We start from the raw sequence: 25,942 nt of genomic DNA, 5'->3' as shown, positions 1-25,942 counted from the left end.
AACTCAACCCCTGTTGCCCCATCTTCAACAATAATCTTGCTTCCCATGAGATGAAAACAGAGGAGTCAGGTACAAATACTGGTGTGGTTCAGATGATGGCGTCTCCTCCAAAATTCATGTTGAAACTTAATCCCCAAAGCAACAGTCTTAAGAGGTATGGCCTTTGGGAGGTGATTAAGTCCTGAGGGCTCTGCCCTCATGAATGAGGTTGGTGCCCATATAAGGGCTCAAGGTTGAAGGGAGTGAGTGCCCTCTTGCCCATCTACCCCTCCCTCCGGAGAACACAGCAACAAGGCGCCATCTTGGAAGAGAAAGCAGCCTTCACCAGACACTGAACCTGCTGGTGCCTTGATCTCAGGCTTCCCAGCCACCAGAACAATGAGAAATACATTTCTATTGTTTACAAATTACCCAGTCTGTGGTATTTTGTTATAGCAGCACAAGCCGACTAAGACAAATACTCTCAGTGTTCTGCCTCTCCTAACACTTGCCTCACACACAGTCCTCTGAACCTCTCCAACTGCCCTCACTCTAGTGACTTTTCTATGTCCACTCATCCTATCTACCCGTGTCCCTGGCCTGGTTCCCTCCCCCTACTCTGGGACCTTGCTGTGTGGGGCAGTGCCTTTCTCTGCACACTTTGGCCCTCTGCAAGTGCATCACCCAAGAGGCCCAGAAGCATCCTCAAGTCTCTCCCATTCTAAGGGGGGAAAATCCTCCCCAGCCTCCCGGTCCCCTCCAGCTAACATAAAATTCCTCTTCTGCCATTACTGGCTGAATCGTGTTCTCCCTAGATTCATATGTTGAAGTCCTAACCCCAGTACCTCAGAATGGGACTCTATTTGGAGAAAGGTTCTTAAAAAGGTGCTTAAATTAAAATGAGGTCAGCAGCATGGGCCCTAATGCAGTATGACTGGTGTCCTTGTGAGAATGAGACATGAGGACTCCGCACTCAGACACACACAGAAGGAGACCATGTGAAGACCCAGGGAGACGGCGGCTGTCTGAAAGCCAAGGAAAGAGCCCTCAGGAGAAACTGACGCCTTGATCTCAGACTTCCAGCCTCCAATACCGAGAAAGTAAAATTTCTGTTGTTTAAGCCACCTGGTCTGTGGTGCTTTGCTATGGCCGTCCTCGCAAATTAATGTATTCCCTGTAAACTCCTGACCTCTAAAGGATAGACGAAATGCCTTTGCACTCTCACTTCCTCAGCTCCCCTGTGTCTCCCCTCCCTGCAGCCTGGCTCTCCACCCTCTTCCCTGCCTGGACTCTGCATGTGGCACAGGGAACCCGAGCTCCCTGGGCTCTCACCATAACACACTTTCTGGCTCACCTGAGCTTCTCCGATGGTGCCTTCTCTGTCCTTTAAGGTGGACTTTTCTCATTCCACCTCCGTAAATGTTGAACACAGAATTCAAGCCTGAGCCCACTTCTCTACCCACTTCCCTATTCTCCTTGAGTGATTTCATTCATTCTTCTGGTTTCAACTGTTTTTTAAAAATATGCTCATGTTTCTCAAATTTGTAACTCCACCAGACACTGATCCCTTATGCTTCAGAATACCTAATCTAACCACTAGCTCAACTCTTCCTGTCTCCCCAAATCCATGCTCCCCACAGGATCCCCTAGTTGATCACAGTTAGGGCTACAAGGCTCACTCACTCCATCCACAGTAGGAATAGTCTCCCTCCCTTGTCAATCTTGGAGGCTTGGTTTTATTAAGGGAATTAGAGGATTTTGTTATCTCATGTAATTCACAAGCTTAAAACTTTTCCTTGGTTCCCCACCATCCTTGACATACGCCCAAATCCCCTTTCATGGGGCAGGGGATGCCAAGCTGTCCAGCCTTCCTGCTGCTCACTCTCTCAGTGCTTCAGGTACCCACAGTTTCCCAAATCCCCAAGCTGTTTCCCTCCTCAGTGTCTTTGCTCACTCCAAACACGAAGTCCCCTTGTTGCCCTACACTAACCCCCACCCTACCTCGTGCCTAGCAAAGGCCTCCCCCTCCTGATTCAGCTCAGGCGTGCCTCCCCCAGAAAGCCTTACCTCCTTTCACCTCTCCCATCTCACTGCTCCTAAAATTCCCACGCATAGCTGCCTCTGCCTTCTCCTCATTCTTTCCAGCATGTTCTCTTTATATGTCTGATTTCCAACCAGACTGTGAGCTCTTCGATAGCATAGACTGTACCCATATGACCCTTGATAGCCACTGAAGAAATAAGTTCTGAAATGAACTGAGTCATCTACAAACTCTATGCCGACCAGAAAAATAAATTAATGGCAACATTCTAGTTCTTAAGCATTCTGATTCTTTCAGGTTTTTATCATGTTTAGCATCATTTTTTAAGTTATAGTGTTGACTAATTAGCTGATAGAGTCTTAGCTGCACTATTATTCCTCTTGCGTTGCCATTTATACGTTAGTTGTAGTGGCCAGGCTGGAGAACCAAGCCATCTGGGATAAGCTGAACATGTTTGTGGGTGAGTTAAATTTGCTTTTACTCAAGTTTTGACTTCTTTTTACTACCTGGCTTTTTTTTTAATGTTGTGGACTTTAGGGGTAAAGGAGGAGAAAGAAATTTTTAAAAATCATGTGTGGTCCACTATAATAACTTTCAACAAGGGCACTAAGAGGACACAATAGGGAAAGGACAGTCTCTTCAATAAATGGTGTTAGGAAAACTGGATTTCCACCTGCAAAAGAATGAAATTGGACCTTTATCTTACACCACACACAAAAATGAACTCAAAATGGATAAAAGCCCTAAATGTAAGACCTGAAACCATAAAACTCCCAGAAGAGATCATAGAGGAAAAGTTCCTTGACATTGACCTTGGCAATATTTTGGATATCATACCAAAGCTACAGAAGCTCAGGCTACAAAAGCAAAAATAAATAAATGGGATTACATCAGACTAAAAGCTTTTGCACAGCAAAGAATACAATCAACAAAATGAAAAAGCAATCTATGAACTAGGTAAAATATATGCACACCACATATCTGATAAGGGGTTAATACCCCAAATTTATAAAGAACTCTTACAACTCAATACCAAAAAAGCAAATAACCCAACTAAAAATTGGCAAAAGACCTGAACAGACATTTCTTCAAAGAAGACATAAAAATGGCCAACAGGTATATGAAAAGGTGCTTAATGTCACTAATCATCACGGAAATGCAAATTAAAACCTCTATGGGATATCATCCCACACCTGTTAAGATGGCTATTATTAAAAAGACAAGAGATAACAAATGTAGGTGAGGGTGTGGAGAAACTCTAGCACATTGTTGGTAGGAATGTAGATTGGTACAGCCATTATGGACAACAGTATGGAGGTTTCTAAAGAAATTAAAAATAGAACTACCATATGACCAAGCAATCCCTCTTCTGGGTATATACCCAAAGGAAATGAAATCACCACCTTGTAAAGACACCTGCACCCCCATGATCACTGCAGCATTATTCATGACAGCTAAGATATGGAAACAACCTAAGTATTCAACCATGGGTGAATGGATAAAAAAATGTAGTGTGTGTATATATATATAAAAAATGGAATATTGTGTAGCCTTAGAAAAGTAGGTCCTACCATTTGCCACAACATGGATGAACCTGGAGGACATTATGCTAAGTGAAATAAGCCAGACACAGAAAGAAAAATATTGCATGATCTCACTTACATGTAGAATCTAAAAAAGGGGGGTGGCTGGGCGCGGTGGCTCACGCCTGTAATCCTAGCACTCTGGGAGGCCGAGGCGGGAGAATCGCTCGAGGTCAGGAATTCAAGATCAGCCTGAGAAAGAGCGAGACCCCATCTCTACTAAAAAAATAGAAAGAAATTATCTGGACAACTAAAAATATATAGAAAAAACTAGCTGGGCATGGTGGCTCATGCCTGTAGTCCCAGCGACTCGGGAGGCTGAGGCAGAAGGATCGCTTAAGCCCAGGAGTTTGAGGTTGCTGTAAGCTAGGCTGATGCCACGGCACTCTAGCCAGGGCAAAAGAGCGAGACTGTCTCCAAAAAAATAAAATAAAATAATATAAAAAAGCAGGGGGCTCAAATATACAGAAACAGAGAATAAAAGTTGTTACCAGGGAGAAGAAATGGAGAGATGTAGGGAAAAGGATACAAAGTAGCAGATATGTAGGATGAACAAGTCTGGAGATGTACAACACAAGGACTATAGTTAATAAAATTATCTTATATTAGGGATTTTTGTTAAATAAGTACATTGTATCTGCTCTTGTCACAAAAAAAGTAATTATGTGAGATGATATAATATATATGTTAATTTTCTTCGCTGCTGTAACCATTTTACTATCAACTTGTATCCCGTATTATCTTGTGTCCTCATGACAAAGAATTTCCCCAACTTACTGCTCAGCAGCTGCTTCTCAGACACACTTGTGATCCAGAGGGGCTGTCAACAAAACGTGTCTGTAGAAAACATGGAGCTGTTTCAGTCCCAGCCACTGTGGCTGTTCTGCATTTAACAAGAGTGCTTTTAGCTTTTTTTTTTTTTTTTTCAAGGAGCTGAAACTTGGTGGCTAATCAATAAAGAATGGGATTCTCTAGTAGAAAGTTTCCCATAGACTGAAACCAGAGCTTCCACAGGGTTCTGGGAAGAAACATTGTTTTGTTTTTAAAGAGCAAGATTTCAAAAACTCAGCTAATCTTACATTTTTTTTTTCCAGCCCAGGCTCCTCTAGGTGTCTTAGTTGTAATAGATGGTTCTTCTCCAGATCCGTATCTCAACTTACATCCACCATGAAATAGTAACCTCATGCGTCACAGAGATAAATAAAGACAGCTTTGAGTCTTCGAAAGTTGAATGAGTTGAAATTGGTTTGTATTTTGTACTTAGGTAATCTACACTTGATCTTAGGCAAAAGGCTGAGAAGCGATGGTATTTAGGTAATCTAACAGAAAAGGACTGTATGCTATGTTTGAAGTCCATTGCATTTATATTCCACAGAAATAGTTATTGTTGGAGAAAATGATTGGAGACCTTACTCTGTGAGTCAGTCCTTCTCTCTGCAATCTCTGCAATGATGGAAATGCCACTGGCCTAGGAACAGATCTGTTTCCAGGTCTGGTTCTGCCTCCACTTCACCACATCACTTTGCCTCTTCCTGCCTTAGTGCCCTCCTGGGCCTGGAGACACCACCCACAAAAGGATGCTCTCTGATATCCTTCCAGCACCAGTGCGGTGCAAAGCAAAATGAATAGAGTGTTCTCAAAGGTCAAACATAAGGCACGTTACGCACGGTTTCCTTTTCATTACTGCCACTTCCTCTGTGGTTGCTAATTTCAGGTTGTCAGGAGCTTATAAAAAGAGGCTACCCCAGTGTGTGTGTCTATGTGTATGTGGGGCAGGGGCGGGGGGAGCTCTTTTGAAGGTTCACTTTGAGTAAGATGAGAATAAAACAGGAGGGAGCGAGGCTAGGATGCACCCACTGCTCCTGCTTAGATGCACACATGGGCCGGAGGCAGACGCACTGCAGAACTCACAGAGTGCTGCTTTGTCCGCCACCCACTGTCTGCACCCACGGGCCGCAGAGACACAGCAGAGCTCCCAGGCAGATGAAGCCCGGTGATGGCACCGATAGACAGTCACAATAACGACTGTGCACAGCTTCCGTAACAAAACCTGAAACCAGGCAGAGCCCATTTCAGGTTGCATTACCAGCCCCACGCTCACTGCCAAGGCTCCCCAGCCTTCTGGAGGCCGGCAGGCCAAGTTTCACTCACTTGGATGCTATTACCAGGCAAAATTAAAGTGCAAGAGCTAATCTGCCTCCTGCACACGCTCTCGGTTTATCAGTCCGTTTCAGATAAAGCCTGGAAATTCCACATATGAGTTGTCCACAATTCAGAAGGCAAGGATAGATTTTGAAGTACAATCACTGGTATTTCATCCTAGGGCCATTGAAACCTGAGCGGATGTTTCCCCCCACAGCGGTAGACTGCATTCCTAGTTAGAGGCATTCAGTTCCATCTGGTCATTTCATTCCGGGTTAGATAATACCAGACGTATCTATGTAACATACAAGCCACTGTCAAATAGCACTGAGCCATCTCCCTGAGACAGCTGTTTCACACAAGGGCTTCATTGTCTGAGACAAGCTTGGATCATTTTACTTCAAGTGCTGGGGGAACAAGCATTCTGTCAGCTGCCTTGGCTTGGAGGAAACCCCGCTCATTGCCGTTTCACTACTTTATCATCCAGCCAGAAAAGTACTATCAACTGGAAGGGTTGAAGGTTTAAACTGAGAACTATAAACTCTTCGCTTTCATGGGGAAAATATTATTAGCTCCACACACCCAAAGAATATTCAGTTAATACTTTTCAAAAGACAGACTGAGGTTCCTGGGCTACTCTAAGTGCTTGTTTTCATTCTGCCCTTTGTAAGGCACAGAGAGTCAGTTTCAGGTAAACCGGGAATGTGGGTTCCAGCCCTGCACCACAAAGACAACATCCCTAGGAAGCAGTTGTCAGAGTTAGGATAATGGAACCATAAAATAATTGATAACTGAGTAACTATTTAAAATTAGATGGATTCTTTCTTTTTCAACTCTCTGATGAGGAAAGATGAGGACAACTACCCCATACCCAAAATCTACAACTCAAATTCCCATTGAGTAAATAGGTGTTTTTTCCAATTTTTTTTTTTTTTTTTTTTTTTTTGCCATGGACACACTGTTACTTTGAATTCAAGAAGACATTTAAGAGAATATCTTAGGTTCTTACACAAATGAGATGACAGCCCAGTTGTTCTACCTACCTATAGCTGCTGCAGCCTTTGGGGGGACATTTTTTTTTATTGTGGTAAAAAATACATAAGATTTGCCATTTTAACCATTTTTAAGTGTACGATTTGGAGGCATTCTGTACATCCCCAAACATTTAAATTTTTTTTTTTTTTTTTTTTTTATGAGACAGGGTCTCGCTTTGTTGCCCGGGCTAGAGTGAGTGCCGTGGCGTCAGCCTAGCTCACAGCAACCTCAAACTCCTGGGCTTCAGCGATCCTCCTGCCTCAGCCTCCCGAGTAGCTGGGACTACAGGCATGTGCCACCATGCCCAGCTAATTTTTTTTTTCTATATATATTTTAGTTGTCCATATAATTTCTTTCTATTTTTTTAGTAGAGATGGGGTCTCACTCTTGCTCAGGCTGGTCTTGAACTCCTGACCTTGAGCGATCCACCTGCCTCGGCCTCCCAGAGTGCTAGGATTACAGGCGTGAGCCACCGTGCCCGGCCTAAAAAATATTTTTAAATGGGGATAATTCTGGTACCCCACAAAATAAATTAAGTATGATTAGTACCTTCCTTTCTCTCATTCTGTGCTATTTATCTTTCCATGCTCCAGGGAGAGTTTTGTTAAGGAGCCACCTTGGTTATGTACCCTGAAGAGAGGCCTTCCTTCCATAGGACCCAAAGAACACACAAAGTGGCTTGGCCAAGGGATAGATGTGTATGTGCTTGACCCATTTATCAAAGCTATTTTTCTGGTCTACACAGATTAAAAACAAACAAAAGCTGGTTACTTAGAATTTGGCTATGCTGGCCAAACAGGATTGGCCTCTCCTCCTTCCCACCCCTCTTATAAAAAAGAAAAGGTTAAATCAGAGAATTAGTAAAACAAAGGCCCTCTGCAACTCCAGGCCCAGTTATCAGAAGAGAACTGTGGTTGCCAAGGGATCAGGGACAGACATGTACGGAGAGCGTTAAGAAGGTCAGTGCCAAGCAACACAAAGTGTCATTATCTTGTCAAATGTTATTCATGTTGTATCTGCTCTATCAGACACTTCTGTGTTCTGTGACCTTGGACAAGATACTGCCAGGGAGCTGTTTGGAGGGCAAATAAAACAGCACCTGTCAAAGTCTCTAGCCCATTGTCAGGGGTATTGTGAGGACAAGATGAATATTCTTTCATGTGCTCATAGTCTCCCTGCTTACTGTGGAGGGCTGCTACTGCTTTATGGCAGACTCTCACTGATTTGGGTTTGCCTCATTGGAAATCAGTGACTCTTTGCCCTGGGCACGGAGTTTGTTTAGAATCTTGGAATCCTGGTAGTTTGAAGCTCCTGTTTTGTGTCTCTCAAAGAATGAAATAAACAATGTCTTCAAGTGTTTGTGTACTGGAACTGTGTCTTAAGAACTAGGACACACAAGGTTCATCTGCCAGAGGTGGGGAACATGCAGCTTTCTGATTTCAAGATTGTGCGTTATTAAGCATCAAAGGAGGCAAGAAAAGCTTCAGCTTTCTCTGGTGCACCCCCTTTAATAAAAGAATTTGTTCTGTTAAATTTGGACTCGGCACTTAAGGACCTAGAAGGCCACATGTGACCTAAGGGCCTGAGGTCCACCTTACCAACACAGAAGGCCTTTCCATCACTGCTGTGGCAGGTGCCCACCTCTGCCTGCCAAATCCTTCTCCTGATCAGAAGAGTTCATCAGCTCACAAGGGAACACCTGTTCCAGCTTTTGGCAAAAATAAGTGCTAGTTAGTTGCCAAGATCTGAATGGTTTTTTTTTTTTTTTTTTTTTTTGAGACAGAGTCTCACTCTGTTGCCCGGGCTAGAGTGAGTGCCGTGGTGTCAGCCTAGCTCACAGCAACCTCAAACTCCTGGGCTCAAGCAATCCTCCTGCCTCAGCCTCCCGAGTAGCCGAGACTACAGGCGTGCGCCACCATGCCCGGCTAATTTTTTCTGTATATATTTTTTTAGCTGTCTAGATAATTTCTTTCTATTTTTAGTAGAGACGGGGTCTCCCTCTTGCTCAGGCTGGTCTTGAACTCCTGAGCTCAAGTGATCCACCCGCCTTGGCCTCCCAGCGTGCTAGGATTACAGGCGTGAGCCACCAGAATGTTTTTGCCCCTCTAAAGTTCATAAGTTGAAACGTAATCACCAATATGATAGTATTAAGAGGTGGGACCTGGAGGAGATGATTAGATCATGGAGCAGAGCCCTCATGAAAAAGATTCCTGCTCTTATAAAAGAGGCCTGAGGGAGCTTGTTCACGCCTTCCACAGTGTGAAGGTGCAGCAAGAAGGCAGCACCTCTGAAGCAGAGTGAGCCCTCACCAGACATCAGACCTGCCAGTGCATTGATCTTGGACTTCCCAGCTTCCAGGACTATGAGCAAAAAATTTCTATTGTTTATAAATTCCCCACTCTAGGCCAGGAACAGTGGCTAAGGCCTAATCCCAGCACTTTGGGAGGCCAAGGCGGGAGGATCACTTGAGGCCAGGAGGTCAAGACCAACCTAGGCAGCATAGCCAGACCCTGTGGCTACAAAAAGCAAAAAAAAAAAAAAAAAATTAGCTAGGGTTGGTGGTGTGCACCTGTAGTCTTGTCCCAGCTACTCCAGAGGCTGAGGTGGGAGGACCATTTAAGCCCAGGAGTTTGAAGTTACAGTGAGCTATGATGACACCACTACACTCTAATCGAGGCAGCAGAGTGAGACCCTGTCTTTATTAATAAATAAATAAACAAATAACCAAACAACCCAGTCTAGGGTATTTTGTTATAGTAGCCTGAAAAGTCAAAGACATTACTTATTGAGTATTTTTTTATGCTAATTAGGAAGAAAGGTTTTGCTAAGTAAAACAACATTTTTAAAACAGAATTTCCAAAATGTTTTGAGGACTCAAATAGATCCCCTACTATTAATATGTGTCAGAGGGTCTAGAGATATAGAGATGAATAAGATAAGAACAGTTTTTGTCTTTAGAAAGCTTACTTTTCAGTGGGGGAGAGAGATATAGACTATTATAAAATGACGGTGAAAGTTCCTGATGGACAATTGCACAGAGCACTACAGAAGCCCCAGGGAGGCACACTCAGTTTAGCCTGAACAGTAAATTCGGCCTAGAACAACAAATAGTGGGGCCATTGCTTCATGTTCACTACTGTGGGACTTCACCCGTCGTGTACATTTCAAACTACAAATATTCTTCACTTTCAGCCCAAACACATGATAAGAATCTGGTTTTCTGGCAAGATTTTCACCTTTGGAATATATTGCTATGTTAGAATACACTGACTTTTTTTCATACATATAGTCTCAAGGAAGATTTTCCTGAATCGACGACTATCCTCATGCATCATCGTAAAGTTGAGTTGGGAGAAGGAGATCTCCTCTCGGGTCGTAAGGCCAATTAAAAGAAAACGTCAGCTGAGCAGCTTCCCAGAGACCTATTGAAAGCCAACCGGGAAGCTAGGAGTCCCGACTTAATGACTTGAATGAATGGAGACAGAAAGATAGCTTGTCCTGTTGAGCGGCAGCACCAGATGCCACTGTTCCTTAGATGCTGGCATTTTTCTTAGAAAAATCTAATAAATTTGGGGTACACCTACAAGGGGAAAAGAGAGTAAGATGACGCAGCTAAGACTCTCTTACTGAAACCTACCCCTGGCCCCACCCGCTGCTGCCCAGCGGTGCCTCGGTGACCTGTCACCAGGGCAAAAAGCTAATTCTGCCTGTGGATCAACACTCCGGGGAGTCTGCAGGGGTCCTAACAGGTAGGGGCAAATGTCAAGGTGATTTGCTTTCCCACTGCCACATTGTTTGCACTTATAATATGAAAGAGTGAAAGGAAACCCACGTATGATTTCCCTAACTTGCTCATAAAGGCAAGCAATAAGCTAGGGAGTCATTTGACGGGGTTCGAGCGGGAGGAGATGAGAGCTGTGACTGAGGGAGTGGACACGGTGAGGACATCCCGCAACCTGCTGCCTCTTATTTTCCAAATTCCATTTTCATAAAAAATAATTCTCTTGGGGAACAACTCACTGCTGCTTGACACAAGTAGTTTGGTGCCTTTAGTAAATCTATTTAACATGATTCACTGTAGATGCTAGATCTAATTATTAAGAAATTATGGTTATTTTTGTTAGGGATGATAACATGTAGTTATGTAAAACAATGTCATTTATCAGTGTGAGCTACATAGAGAAATGACACAATGCTTTGGATTTTATTAAAAATACTCTTCGCTGGGCGTGGTGGCTCATGCCTGTAATCCCAGCTCTTTGGGAGGCCGAGGAGGGGGGATTGCTTGAGGCCAGGACTTAGAAATCAGCCTGGGCAACATAACAAGACCTCATCTCTACAAAAAATAGAAAGATTAGCTGGGCATGGTGGCGTGCACCTCCAGTCCTAGCTACTCGGGAGGCTGAGGCAGGAGGATCACTTGAGCCCAGGAGTTTGAGGCTGCAGTGAGCTATGATGATGCCACGGCACTGTAGCTGGAGTGACAGAGCAAGATTTTGTCTCAAAAAAACAAAACAAAAACAAACAAACAAAAACGCTGGCAAAAATGACAACAAATGGGGAAAAATAAGCCTTGGGCAATTGCTGGACTGGGTGATGAGCACATGGGAATCATTATATTCAACTCTCTACTTTTGTGCATGTTTTTAAATGTTCATGTAAGAAAATTAAAAGATAATTTAAAAAACAAACCTAAAAAGCTACATCATGACAATACTCTTCCAGATGGTTGCCACACAAAAACGAAGCTTTACTGCCTACCACTAGATTTCTTTGATTCAGAAGATATCATCAGTAAGACAATCCACCATTAATTTAGTAATAGTTTTTCAGAAGAGAACAAACACACAGCATTAAAATATGCACTGATTATAAACTATATCCCAATTTCAGAATTGTTGAAAATGTATAAAATGTGCCTCAGAACTGAGGTAATTTGATAATTTTTCTTTGTCAATTGTTAATAGGAATTGTGGTTGTGAAAAGGCCAAATTTGGAGATATTAGTGTTCAAAAATGGTGTCCACTATTCATTTTATTTATTTTATTTATTTATTCATCATTTATTTTATTTTATGATTTATTTTAGCCCATTCAATTGGAATTTGTGTTAATGACTTAGCGGCTGGAAGCTTTGCTTCCCGAAGAGCATGCTACACGGGCTCACGAACACAAGTAGGCATGAGTTCCTCCTGGCTCGTACAGTATGAGCCTTGTGTTAATATTGTATGTGATTGAGAGTAATTAAATTGTAAAGATTATACATGCTCAAAGCACATAGATCTCTGCACCTTGAAACTATTTGGAATTATGTTTAATCCCCTGAGAATCAGCAACATTTCAGGCTCATCTTGGGGAGGAGGGACACAGGTAGAGACAGGAAACCACGTCCACGTGGAGCTTGCTATTTTCTAGGTCACGGATCTAGAGCTAAGGACAGTGCAGTACCTGCCCAGTGGGTGCTCGTTACTGTGCAACACAGGAGCGTGTGGACTCGGCTGGAATTGCCCAGCTGTTCTGCATGTTCTGGTTTAGAGTGCGAACAGCCAAGGACATGCAAGGGAAGCTGGCAGAGAAGAAAACAACAAATCCTGCAAACGCAACGTCACCCCAGCCCCTAGCGAAGGGTGTGCAGACACCCATGGTGGCTTTACTTACTGTCTTCGGGCAGGTTGTTCTCCCGTTCTTCCCTCTCCATCTGCTGGCACCAGCCTTCCATGCGGTCTCGCTCTGCCTGGAGAAGCTTCAGAAACCAGTGGCCGTCCCGATGGCACACTGACCTCTGCACGGCCTCCAGAGGGTCTTCTGTGATAGAGTCAATCCAGGGGTCCGGAGGAGGCAGAATAGAGGGGTCAAAATCTGCATCAAAGTCATCGTCGGCTGCACAGGCATGGTAATGGTTTCCTGAGCCCTGAATGCTGACTGTGGAGGTGCTGGCATCCCGGGAGAACTGTCTGGCCATGGGGCCAGGACACGAATTGTCCTCTATAGATTCCAGGGAGTTTTCCAGGTTATCGTGGAAGTCCAGGTCGGCCTGTACTGCTGTCGTCACACTGTTGGATCGAGTGAACCTGCGGAAGCTTGGGAGAATAGGGAAAGGAGATTTAGTTTCAGGATATTTCTTGCAGTAAAACTACATTCTACTTTTCTTGGTGGGTAAGACCATGGGGTCTCGTCTTCTCAGTTTGTGTGTGTGTGTCTGTGTGTGGTGAGACCCTTTATGAAAGCACACTGTTTGCCGTAGCTCCAATGTAAAAAATACAGATCTGTCATCTTGGTTCAATATGGGATATTAAAGCATACCTAGAGAAATTTCACAGGTGGGACAAAGCCAGTAGAATGTCCAATGTACCACTTCCCCCCCAAACCTGGGGTGGGTTAAATCCTGAAATTCAGGTTGGCGATGGCTAAGGAAACCAAAATAAGTTATACCTTAGTCTGGGTAATTTGCTTAGAAATCGGGGGAAAAATCACAACCTAACCTGGACCGAGACTATCATGAATCCTGCGAAGCCACATTTTTCCAGGAACAGTTCTTACAAGTTTAACACTTCCTGAAAGCAAACTAAAGTTTTAATAGATTCCTCTTGAATTAAAACTCCTTTCCCTGGTAAGGATTTACCTGTCTCTTGGTTATATAGGTCATCATTACAATTTGGTACAAAGTTTTTAGGGCAAATATCAGCTTACGGTTCTAGAATTCTCTATCACTGTCCTGTGTGTGCTTTAATTTCCCTTTCCACAGTTCTACTGAGGTGATAAAAGACACCTTGTTCACAGATCCAACCTGAGCATTTTGCATGAACACCTGTGAGATCACTGTCTCTCCACCAAGGAGTCCTGAGCGTCTCAGGCTGAAGCCTACAGCCAAGGGGAGGCGTGAGGAGAGGGGCAGCAGAGGGGGACGGACAGAGGAGCGATGAATTCTTTCTCAGACAAGGGGCACAGAAGGCATGGGCCTGAGTTAATTTAAAACACACAAAAAGAGCTTCTCTGGCCTCCAGGGAAGGCAGGAAACAATGACAGAGAATGTAAGTCCACTGCAGGCGGCACCACGTGTCCATTACCCAGCTCTGTACTTCTTTTTTTTTTTTTTTTTTAATGTCCCTTCCTGACCTAATATTTTATTTATTTTTTATTGTGATAAAATATATATAACATAAAATTTGCTAGCTTAACCATTATTAAGCGTATGGTTTAGTGGCATTAAGTACACTCATATCACATGTGCAACTAACACCACCACCCATTTCCAGAACTTTATCATCTTTTCCAGCTGAAACTCTGCACCCGTTAAACACTCACTCCCCATCCCCCTCCCCCAGCCCCTGGCAACCAGGGGCTGTCTCTGAGTCTGACTACTCTAGGTACCACCCATCAGTGGAATCATGTAGTATGTTTCCTTTTGTGACAGGCTCATTACCATAATGTCTTCAAAGTTTCATCCATGTTGTAGCATGTGTCAGAATTTCCTTCCTTCTAAAGGCTGAATAGTATTCCATTGTATATATTTACCACATTTTGTTTATCCAATCCATTTTGTTTATTCATGATCACTTGGGTTGATTCCATCTTTTGGCTATTGTAAATAATGCTACTGTGAACAAGGGTGTATAAATATCTCTTGAGACCCTGCTTTCAATTCTTTGGGGTATATACCCAGAATTGGAATGACTGAATCACATGGTAATTCTTTTCTCCAGTTTTCTGAGGAACTATGATAATGTTTTCCATAGTGGCTGCACCATTTTACATTCCCACCAACAGTGCACAAGGGTTCCAATTTCTCCACATCCTCATCGACATTTGTTGTATTGTTGATAGGATGTATGTTCTGTGATTTCTGTATTTTTGAATGGGTGTGGGGTGGTGCATTTTCATTTTAACGTAGTTTGTTTGCCAGTTGATTTTCAATCAATGTTCCACATTCAGTAGTGTCAGCCTTAAAGGATAGTGCACTAAATAATGTCTATGCTACATTAAGTATACCAGATTATGCAATTTTTTCTTACTGTCCTGATCTACACTATTAAAGCCAATCAAAACTAATATTCTGATCCATCAAAAATAAAGAATGGTCAGAACAGTACAGGCAAATAGTTATTTGCAAGACTGTAGAAAGTCTGCGAGTCACAAAAAGGAATACAGTCATCTCAAGAAATCTATTTTTTCCCTAGAGAATAACTGTCAAGAAAGAAATGTGGCAGCAGTACCGATCTGTGTTAGTTATTAGGATGGTCAAGATGATCAAATATGTTGTGATTCTGGCCGTTTTATGAAGATAAACCAGCCCAAGTTGGCCCATTTCACCATTTGCTGTTTTTAAGAAATCACTTCTGCTGAAAGTATCAGGCGTAGTCATTTTTGTAAGTTCTTTAATTCTCAAATGGGCCAAAAAAAAAAAAAAATCGCATAGTGTGAAAGGCTGAATGCAATGTTACAAGTCTCTTGTACCAGCAATAAAAGGAAGAACAATTTTGCTAAAGTGGTGCTTCCAACAACCACTCATTTCTTGGCTGCAGTCGGCTGTTTCTGCATTCTTCCCGTTCATTCCCCAAATGTTAAATGTCAGCTCCTGAAGCTAAGCTTTCTCTCCAGCTGCATATGTGTGAATTGGATGACTCTCCTTGCAACAGTTGACATTTTGGCTGTTCTACTAACATGCAATCCCAACTATGAAAACATTAGCCTCCACTCTCCAAGATCACGTATTGCCAAAGGCATTACATTTCCAAACTTAAAGAAGTACTAGTCCCTTATTGTTTTCAATCAGAGAAAACTTGCCAGAGACGGAATCTGTTCCACATATAAAGCAGAATGACCTACTTTCCCGTGCTTCTGTTTTTATCTACACAAAACTGTACTACCAGCATTCCTGACAGCCGTCTCCTGGCTATGGCTCGTGTAAAGTATCCACCTTCTTAAGAAAAATTACTTGGCAGTAGATTAATAGAAGTTTGCAGTTTAGTCACCCAGAAAGAAATAAAAGTTAAGTAAAATTAAAATGGTTTGGGATTAAAAGCGGTGCCTTTGAACTCAGGCAGCCCTGTCCAAGCTGCTGGTTTCTATCAATTAAGTTCCTTAAGCAAGTGCTTTCTTCTACTCAGAGCTTTCAAAGAATGTTCTGCTCTAAAAAACGTTTTATGTCTTTCATGTGCAAAGTTCCTTCTGGGTGAAGGGTGCAGTCAAGTTGTTATTGTTGTTTTAAAATTTTGATAGGAACACAGAAGGAGGTCACTTGATTAATTTCAGTGTTTTTTTTTTTTTCAAAAGAATTGATGAGTTGCTGGTTGATGGTGTAAATCTAAAAGTTGAACCCAGTGGCTTGCTGTTTCCAAACCCACAATTTCCAGCCTTGAAGCTTCTTTGGTCCTTTGTGCCCCGCAGGCACAGTGTGTAATAATTACAACTTCTGAAAAATGCCGGCCAATATTCTGGCCTAAGGAGCAGAAAACCATGAAACCAAAGGACTGGATCAACCAGTATGGAACACAATGCCCTACCTGTTCTGAACAGCCAGAAGAAAGTCACTTATTAGCATTCACCTCTGCTGTTGCTTTGTGTTCCTTCTATGAAACAAGTTTGTATTTCTTTTTCTTCTTCTTTTGTTTTTTTTTTTTTTGATACAGAGCCTTGCTCTGTTGCCTAGGCTAGAGTGCCATGGCTTCAGCTTAGCTCACAGCAACCTTGAACTCCTGAGCTCAAGGGATCCTCCTGCCTCGGCCTCTCAAGTACCTGGGACTACAGGCATGCGCCACCATGCCAGGCTAATTTTTTCTATTTTTGGTAGAGATGAGGTCTTGCTCTTGCTCAGGCTGGTCTCGAACTCCTGACCTCAAGTAATCCTCCCACCTCGGCCTCCCAAAGTGCCTCCCACAGGCATGAGCCACTGCGCCGGGCCTGTATTTCTAATTAGAGGATTTTCTACCCCACCCTACCCCAACAACTCTGCTGTACAGCAGGTTACAAAGCAACACATAGGTGGCTAAATTGCAGAGGTCCATTCTTCCCCCACTGTCAGATGGAGTTGCAGTTCAGCAAAGTAAGTCATGAATGAAAACCAAGCACAGTCAGTGTATTTATAACGTACATGCTTTGGACCTGCAAGGCATGCAGCTAGTGAGACTCAAGTCATAAACTTATTTTAAGGAGACTAACCCAGTCATTCCATCACAGAATCCTCCGGCCTCCGGTTAGCTTCTTTGTCCCTCTCATTCACATAAAGGTTGCTTTTCAGAGCTAAATCTAGTTTCAGAGGGGAAAATGCTAGTCCTGTGCTGATTTTTCTTTCTTTGCAGGAGCCTTTAGCCATTTTTAACTAAGCCTTCTGTCAAGGCTGAGTGTATGCGCGATCTGAAAATGCTACCCCTTGAAAGCGCAACCGTCATGGTATTTTGTGAAATGGCACGCTGTAACTGACGTCAGACCCAAGATGTCTCATTATATAAAATAAAAGCTAGATGAAAAGAAGGCATGGGGGTGAGGAAACTGAGATAAAGCATGAAAACTTCCCAAAAAAGAGGTTTCCTTTTAGTTGTCAGATCAGCTTCCTACATAGAATAGTGTATGGAGGAACGAAGGTATAAGGCAAACCTTGTTCAAAAATTCAGTTGGAAGAAACTCTCCTGCTCTCCATTTGTATGTGGTTAGCACTGTCTTACCACCAGATTTTAAAACTATCCCAAACAATCATCTGTTGGTTATTTAAAATCCTCCATGTTCGTCATTCTTTTGCTTGAAGATCTCTTTAAGCAAAGGAAAATCAAAGAGGCTTTCTATATAACGATTCTCTCCGGCCTAAATACTTGTGATGTATTTGTCAAACAAAAGAAAGGGAAAAATGGCAAATAGCCACAGTGGACCTGTTATCACCTGATAACTTCTGAGAGGGTCAGGCATGTTGCCATACTCCTTTTAGCGCCAGCTGGACAGGTGCTAATATCTTTGATGGCTGTCACTACAGGAACCTTGGTTACGAGTCTCAACAAAATACCCTTGAATTGAATATGTGCCCCAGAAGGAACTGCTTTCCTTGAGCAAGTGGAGTGTTAGGTCACTCCCTGGCGCCTGACCCGAGCTAAGTAACAAAAGCACGAGAGGTCTCGCTAACAGTTATTTTTGTAGAGTCTTGTTTTTGGTCAAATGAAGGCCATAGGCTTGTGAGTCAGATGGTTTTATTTCTGCAAACAATTATCTTGAAAAACATGTAAAAAGCAAAAAAGAAAGAGAAAGAGAAAGAGAAAGAGAGGGAATTCTGAAAGACAGAAGGAAAGAGGGAAGGACGGAGGGAGAACGGGAAGGAAGGAAGGAAGAAAGAAAGGGAGGTAGGGAGGAGGCCTATTAGAAATTAAGCCAAGTTTCAGGCTTTTGAAATTTGAAACGCACCAATGCCACACCTGTACAACTCAGGTGTATGCAAGGAACTGTTTGGCTAGCTCGTGGTATTGTTAAGTTGGCCAAGGAAAGAGATTATTTGCCAAGTGCAACAGCAAGGGTGGGTACTGGGCTACATGGTACTCCAAGGAAACTGTGAGGAGTGGGGATTGATCCAAAGCTCTGGGTTGGCAAGAAGGGCTGTTTTGATTGCCAAAGGCCTTTCCAAGTCTGTGGTCCCTAAACTGGCTGTCAGAAGATGCTGTCTCAATTTTTACTTTCCGTGTTAACATCCTGCTTAGTTGAAAAGGCACAAATCACTACAAGCCCAAATGTTTACATATTTAAGTCACTTGTGATCAAAAGAGATCTTTTATACTAGTTGACGCTGTGCTAAAAGAGCAAACAATGCCACCTTTCCACCGGCTTGCTCCACCAGTTACGGGGCTGTGAGGTTTAATGTGTGAAGCAAGGAAGATTCTAAAATCTCAGAATGAGGTCATTTATGGAAATGCAAATGGAAACAGAGGCAGTATTTGGTGAAAAAAGAAAAGTATAAGAATCCTATTCACGAGGCATTTGTTTCTAGAAATGGGGAGTGGCTCTCAAAATCTGTTAAAGGTGCTTTCCTCCAGCACCTCTGGATCAGCCTGTGCACACGCAGATCCGCTGGAATGGCGGGTGTCATTCACAAGCACATTTTGATGCCAGCATTCCCCCCCCCCTTAGCATCAAGTATATCCTGGAGGTCTGAGTATTATGCATAATGTATAAAAGGTGTACTAGGAGAGAAGGAGGTGGCTCCACCAGCTGGAGATCAGGAAGAGCGGAAGCTTTTATGAGAATTATCAAAATACCCATCTGCTCCCATTCCCATCCCACCCACACAGATGCAAAGATCCTGGCCCCTTTGGGCACACACACCTCCAAACACAAAGCCTGCTCTAGACATTCACTGTTAGCCAACTTTCCCTGTTTAACAAAAAAAAAAAAATGACAAGGGTAGGGAAGTTGATGAGGCAGAAAAAGAGGCCACAGAGTGGTTTGTCACCCATTTATTCTGAAAGTTTTCTCTTCTAATTCCCTGGATGCGGAAGGCAAATAGTTCTTGTAGCGACACCAGCTCCCACCTGGAGGATCTCTAGGTAAAGATCCCTAGAGTTAAGAAATAGTTTACGAAGATATAGATGGAAATATTAAATAAGCATACACCAGAAAAATAACACTCTGGAGTTTTCTTCCCAGAAAATTGTTGTGAGACCAGTAGCTTCTGTCTATGCAACCACTAATGACAGATGTTCATTTGCAAGTTGACACTGTTGATAAGGAACCAAGAAGGACACAATTTTGAAGTTTCTACCTCCCCTTAACACTTTCAGTTATGAAGATGGGAGATGATTGCTTTATAAATTGTTACTTACATCATTAAAATCTCATCTTAGGAAAGGTAGCTGAATTATGATGGAGGCAGGAGGCCAGAGCCTGTACTGCACACTTACCTACACTTACTCTTGTTTCTGAAGTAGTGATTATGACAGTGATATAGCTACCTGGGAAATACAGCAATAGCAGAAAGGCAAGACCTGGGACACTGGTCCCAAACTTCAACCAAGAGTTTCCTTCTATATCTAACGCTACTCTGAAATTGAGGAAATGCTGTTGAATCAGAGAACTTACACTAAAAAAGGTTATTGATGTTAATAGTAGCCAACTCTCAAATTTTAGATAAATAGAAAGGTAAAGTGACTTTCAATCTGGATCTCTTTCCAAGAACTCCCTCTTTTCTCCACAGCTCCAGTATTTTTCTAGTGACCTTGCAAGCCCAAGGGAGTGCTAAGTCACAGGGCTTGCCCCGTTTATAGACCAAATAAAGCCCATATGGACGACTTCTGCTTCTGCCCAACATGGAGTAAGAATGACTAAATTTACTCTACCCTATGAAACAACTAAAAAACTGGCGAAATATATGAAACAACTTTTTTCAAGACATCAGATATCAGACAGTGAAGGACAGTGATCCCTGGGATGTGGGAATAAATGCGGCCTGTGACTGCCCCTTTCACTGATTGCAGAAAGTTTCCAGGGAGGGTCCCCACATAGAGTCAGCTGTGTCCCCGACCTGAAGAGACTTTACTGGGTGTCCCAGGGGACAATGCAGCTAGAGTTTGCAGGGCGGAGTATGGAAGACGAAGAACTGCACAGAGAGAAGTCAGATCTGTACAGGGTCCCAGTAGAGTATTCACCTAAGTACTGTTCAGTGCACGGAATGAGAAACCTACCCAAGACTGGAGTACCTTTATTCCTCTTTGAAAGAAAAAGCCATCAACCTAGAGTGTTATATGTAGCAAAAATACCTTTTAAAAATGAAGACAAAAGGTGGTGGTGGTGGTGGGAGAAAAAAAAAATGAGGACAAAATAATGACTTTTTAAGATAGACTAATGCTGAAAGAATTCGTCACCAACAGACATGTACTATAAGAAAGGCCAAAAGAAGTGCTTCGGCCGGGTGCAGTGGCTCACACCTGTAATCCTAGCACTCTGGGAGGCCCAGGCCAGAGGATTGCTTGAGGTCAGGAGTCCAAGACCAGCCTGAGCAAGAGCAAGATCCCTGTCTCTACCAAAAATAGAAAAATTAGCCAGGGTGGTGGCGTGTGCCTGTAGTCCCAGCTACTCAGCTATTCAGCACAAGTTGAGGTAGGAGGATGGCTTGAGCCCAGGAGTCTGAGGCTACAGTGAGCTATGATAACGTCACTGCACATTACCGGGGTAACAGAGTGAGACTCTGTCTCAAAAAAAAAAAAAAGAAGTGTTTCAAGGAGAAAGAAAATGAATCTATTGAAATTAAAGAAAAAAAAGGAGAAGGAAAATGATGTTAGATGGAAATTTGGATCTACACAAAGGAATGAAGAACATTGGGAATTTTAACTTCATGGATAAATAAGACCTTTTTTTCCTATGATTTAAATTTCTTTAAAGATAATTGACTGCTTGAAGCAAAAATAATAACAATATATTATGGGGCTTATATGTAGAAGTATTATGTTTGATAACAAAAGCACAAAGCCTAGGAGTGGTGAAATGAAAGCATACTATCATGAGATTTTTATATGTGAAATTACATAATTTTACTTGAAGGTTGATTATTGTAAGTTAAAGATACATGCTATCATCCCATAGCAACCACTAAAAAATACAATAGTTACAGCTAATAAGCTAATAAAGGAAATGAAATGGAATCATACATATAAATCTGTCAGATTTTGACAGATTTAGGTTGAGAAATTTAGAATTTCACGGTAAGGTAAAATAAATTCACCACACCACAAGTTAATTAGACCTGGGTTTTAGTCATAACCCTGTAAATATCTAAACTAGAGAACAGATCAAGTGACAAAAATTATATAACACCACCAGCATGAAATGTGTCACAAGGGATCTGTGAAACTAAAAGAAAAAGAAAAAATGAACACGCCAACATTTTGAAAAGAATCAAGTAGTCTTTTAACAGTGACCGGTATATGATTATTGAAATAATGAGTTCTATTCCTCACTCCTGTTTTCATTCATTAAAAAAAAAGCCTCTCACAAGTTTTCACTGTCAACAATTATCTCGCTCTGATGCTGTTCTGTGTCCATTCAGTTGATTTCATGGCTAGTAACCAGAGCCTGAACAGGCTGCAGATTCACAGATCTTTAACTCAAACATTGTTGTTGCAGCTTCTCCATTTAACCAGAAGCCTCTATCAGGATCGGTAATCTTTCAACCTCCCTAGTCATCAGTTTCCCAATTGTTACTTTTTCCTCTCACCCCAGCATTGCGATTTGTTTTAGACAACATAATTTTAAAAATTTATTCTATTGATATAGTATCCACAATTCAATAAATTTTGGCCTCCATTAAATTCTGTTTTGTGTATATACATCAATAAAACCATTTTGATTTCACCATTAAAAAAAAGAAATGGAATCATAGAAAGACAATCCAAAAGAAGGTAGAAAAAGATGAAAAATAGGACAAAGAGGAGATACAAATAAAAAATAAATACAAGATGGCATACTTAAACCCAAGCATATCAATAGAATAGTCACATTAAGTGTCAATGGTCTGTCTAATCACCCCATTTAAAAGGAAGAGGTTATAAGATTGGAATAAAAAGCAAGAGTTGGGGACAGGTAAATTCATACCCAATGGGTACAATGCACACTATCTTGCTGATGGGCACACTTATAACTCTGACTCAAATGGCACAAAAGCAATTGATATAACCAAAACATTTGTACCCCTGCAATACTCTGAAATAAAAAAATAAGAAAATAAATATACTGTCTACAAAAATTCCACATTAAATATAGAGACACAAATAGTTTAAAAGTAAAAGAATGAAAAAAGATACACCATGCTAATCCTAATGAAAAGAAAGGTAGATTGGTTGTCTTAATATCAGACAAGGTAGATTTCAGAACAAAAAATAGTACCAGGGAGGATTCAGGTTGTTTTGTAATGATAAAGAGGTCAATTTACCAAGAGGATATAACAATCCAAAAATTTATGTACCTAATAAAAGAGTTTCAGAATACATGAAGCAAATATTGATAGAACTATTCAGAGAAATACACAAATTCACAATTACAGTCAGATATTTCAACATCACTTTCTTGATAATTGATAGAACATGTAGACAGAAAATAAGAAAGACTATAGAATAATTCAGCAACTAACCTGATCTAATTGTCATTTGCAGAACACTCCACTAAAAAATAACAGAATACACATTTTTTAAAGTACACACGTAGCATTTAGCAAGACAGACTGTATTTTAGGCCATCAAACAAATTTCTATGAATTTTAAAGGATTCAAGACAAAGTATGTTGTCTGACCACAATAGAATTAAATAGAAATCAATTGCTAAAAGATATTTGGAAAATCCCAAAATATCTGGGAACTAGATAACATACTCTAAGTAGCCCATGCACTACAGAAAAAAATCGAAGGGGAAAATAGAAAGTATTTTGAACTGAATGAAAAAAGAAACACAATATATCAAAATTTATGGGATTTAGTTAAAGTAATTCTTAGAGGGAAAGTATCTAAACACCAATAGTAGAAAAGGTCCCAAATCAATGCTCAGCTTACATCTTAAACTAAAAATATTAAAGGAAAGATTTTGTTATCAATTAACCATTTTCTTATGCCTTGCTATTGACATATTCCTGCTCTTTCTATGTTTAGTGGCTGAAAATGTTTGCATTTGTTCATTTGAATAATGGTGTAATTTTTTGTTTCTATATTATTTGACATGTAATGTATTAAAATGTATTTTATTAAATTTGGACTGGATTAAAAAAAAGAAACTAAAAATAGAAGAACAAATGCAAACCATGATAAACAGAATAAAGGAAATGATAAATGCAGAAATCAATGAAATAGAAAACAGAAAAACTACAGAGAATAATCAGTGAAATCAAAAGCAGATTATTTTAAAAAATAAACCTGATAATCCTCTAGTCACACTGATAAGGAAAAAAAAAGAGAGAGAGAGAGAAGACACATATTACCAATATCAGAAATAAGAGAAGTGACAGCACTAGAGATTCTATAGATATTAAAATGATATTAGGGGAATATTAGGACCAACTTTATACCAACACATTGGACAACTTAGATAAAATAAACAAATTCACTGAAAGGCACAAATTATCAAACTCTAGCAAGAAGGAATCAATGGCCTGAATAGCCCTATATCTGTTAAAGAGATTGAATTTGTATTTAAAAGCTTTCCCACAAGGTAAATTCCAGATCCAAATTGCTTCACTGGTGACTTCAATGAAATGTTAATTAAAAAAAAAATGCCAATTTTACGTAAAATCATCCAGAAAACTTAAAAGGACAAAATACTTCCTATTACATGGGGGGTAGCATTATTCCAGTATGAAAAACACAAAGACATTACAAGAAAACTACAGAACACTATCCCTCATGAATACAGACACAAAAATTCTTAGCCAAATTTTAGCCAATCAAATCCAATAACATATAAAATGGATTGTACATGATGACAAAATTGGCTTTATCCCAGAAATACAAAAAATTGGATTAGCATTCAGGAATCAATCAATGTGAGATAATTGGATATCCACATGCAAAGGAATGAAGTTGGTCCCTTACCTCACACCATTTATCAATACAAAAATTAGTTCAACATGGATCAAAGGCCTTAAGAGCCATGTAATATTCTTAGAAGAAAATATAGGGGTAAATCCTGATGATCTTGGATTTGGCAATGATTTCTTAAATATGACACTGAAAGGCACAAGCAACAACAACAACAACAACAACAAAATAAGCCAGACTACCATAAGGCCCAATTGTTCCACTCCTAGGTTTTTATCTAAAAGAAATGAGGCCAGGTGCAGTGGCTCACGCCTGTAATCCTAGCACTCCGGGAGGCCAAGGTGGGACGATCGCTTGAGGTCAGGAGTTCGAGATCAGCCTGAGCAAGAGTGAGACCCTGTCTCTACTAAAAATAGGAAAAAAAAAAAAAAAATAGACTACATGTGCCTGTAGTCCCAGCTACTTGGGAGGCTGAGGCAGGAGGATCACTTGAGCCCAGGAGTTTGAGGTTGCTGTGAGCTAGGCTGACGCCATGGCACTCTAGCCCATTGTAACAGAGTAAGACTCAGTCTCAAAAAAAAAAATTTTTTTTTTGCTTAATTTTTCTGCACTTAGCATTACTGTAAAGGGGCCTAAGGAAGTGTTTGGGGGTGATGGAAATGTCCTTTATCTTTATGGTGGTGATAATTTCACCTCATTTACATATATATGCCCAAACTTCTCAAATTGGAGACTTTCAATATATGCAGTTTATTGTATGTCAATGAAAACCTTCAAAGTTCCTCCAGATGTGTAAAGCTTTTCTCCGTGCCCTGAGACACGTTTGGTATTCTGTCGGTCTTCCTGAGTCCACCTTTCACAGAGCTTCTCACCTGTCCTGCAGCACCTGGCTTCTCCTCACACCTGCACACACCCGTGGTCTGGAGACTTCCCTTCCCCACCCTCCCAAGGCTCCCTTCTCCCTTTCTTGGGTTGGATCAATTATTTCCTGGATTCTACATTTTCTTCGTTCTTTTTTATGCTTTTATGCTTTTCTCCTTTTTATGCTTTTTTCTAGAAAATTCTTCAGATTCATCTTCTAACTCCTCTGTTGGGTTTTCAGTTCTGCTAGTAAGTTTTTAGTTTCTAAGAGCACTTTTCTTTCTCTACCCCTTCTCTCTCCCTACTCCCCAGGTGCATGAGAGGATGCTCTGTGAGAGATCTTAACAACTTCCGCATCCCTCATGGCGCAGTCTTCACTCACCCTTCCTCTCTTTTCTCTCAAAAATCAACTTTTTAATTTTCTGAATGTTCCTTAAAAATTTCAGTTCTAGTCTTCTGGCTCCTGAGTTTGCTGATCCTTGGCTGTCTGCTCACACTGCGAGGCAAGCTAAAAGCCAGGTTACAAAAGTCTGTGCTTTCAGGAAGGGCTTATCCACTCTAATCCTCACTGTAGGGTGAGCCGGCTGGGCTTTTATCTTGCAAATCCCTGATGTCAGCATCTTTGGGACTTTGGGCTCAGGCTGGTCAGTTCTCCACAATAGACTCTTCCAGATTCCCGCCTAAAGGATGGAGGGGATGTGCCTCTTGACCAGGATCTGGGCGCTGGGCGAGGGCGGGCTCAGGACAGGCACCATGACGTTCTGTTTGTAGATTTTCACTTATCCTCCTATTTCAGTATAGCCACCTGCCCTCAAC

General features: G+C 41.5%; 1 protein-coding gene across 1 annotated transcript in view; it reads right to left on the bottom strand.

The window, feature by feature from the left end:
• Nucleotides 1-25,942, bottom strand: part of LOC123621702 (disks large-associated protein 1-like) — a 72,499-nt gene that overhangs the window by 20,903 nt on the left and 25,654 nt on the right. Inside the window, exon 4 of the mRNA XM_045527614.1 lies at nucleotides 12,438-12,859. Within this exon, the coding sequence (XP_045383570.1) occupies nucleotides 12,438-12,859 (422 nt within the window). The remainder of the gene's footprint in view (nucleotides 1-12,437; nucleotides 12,860-25,942) is intronic.

The sequence above is a fragment of the Lemur catta genome, chromosome 16 (genome assembly GCF_020740605.2).
Source record: "Lemur catta isolate mLemCat1 chromosome 16, mLemCat1.pri, whole genome shotgun sequence".
NCBI classification, from domain to species: domain Eukaryota; kingdom Metazoa; phylum Chordata; class Mammalia; order Primates; family Lemuridae; genus Lemur; species Lemur catta.
Note: the sequence above shows the minus strand (reverse complement) of the source record. Positions and strands in the feature narration are given on the sequence as shown.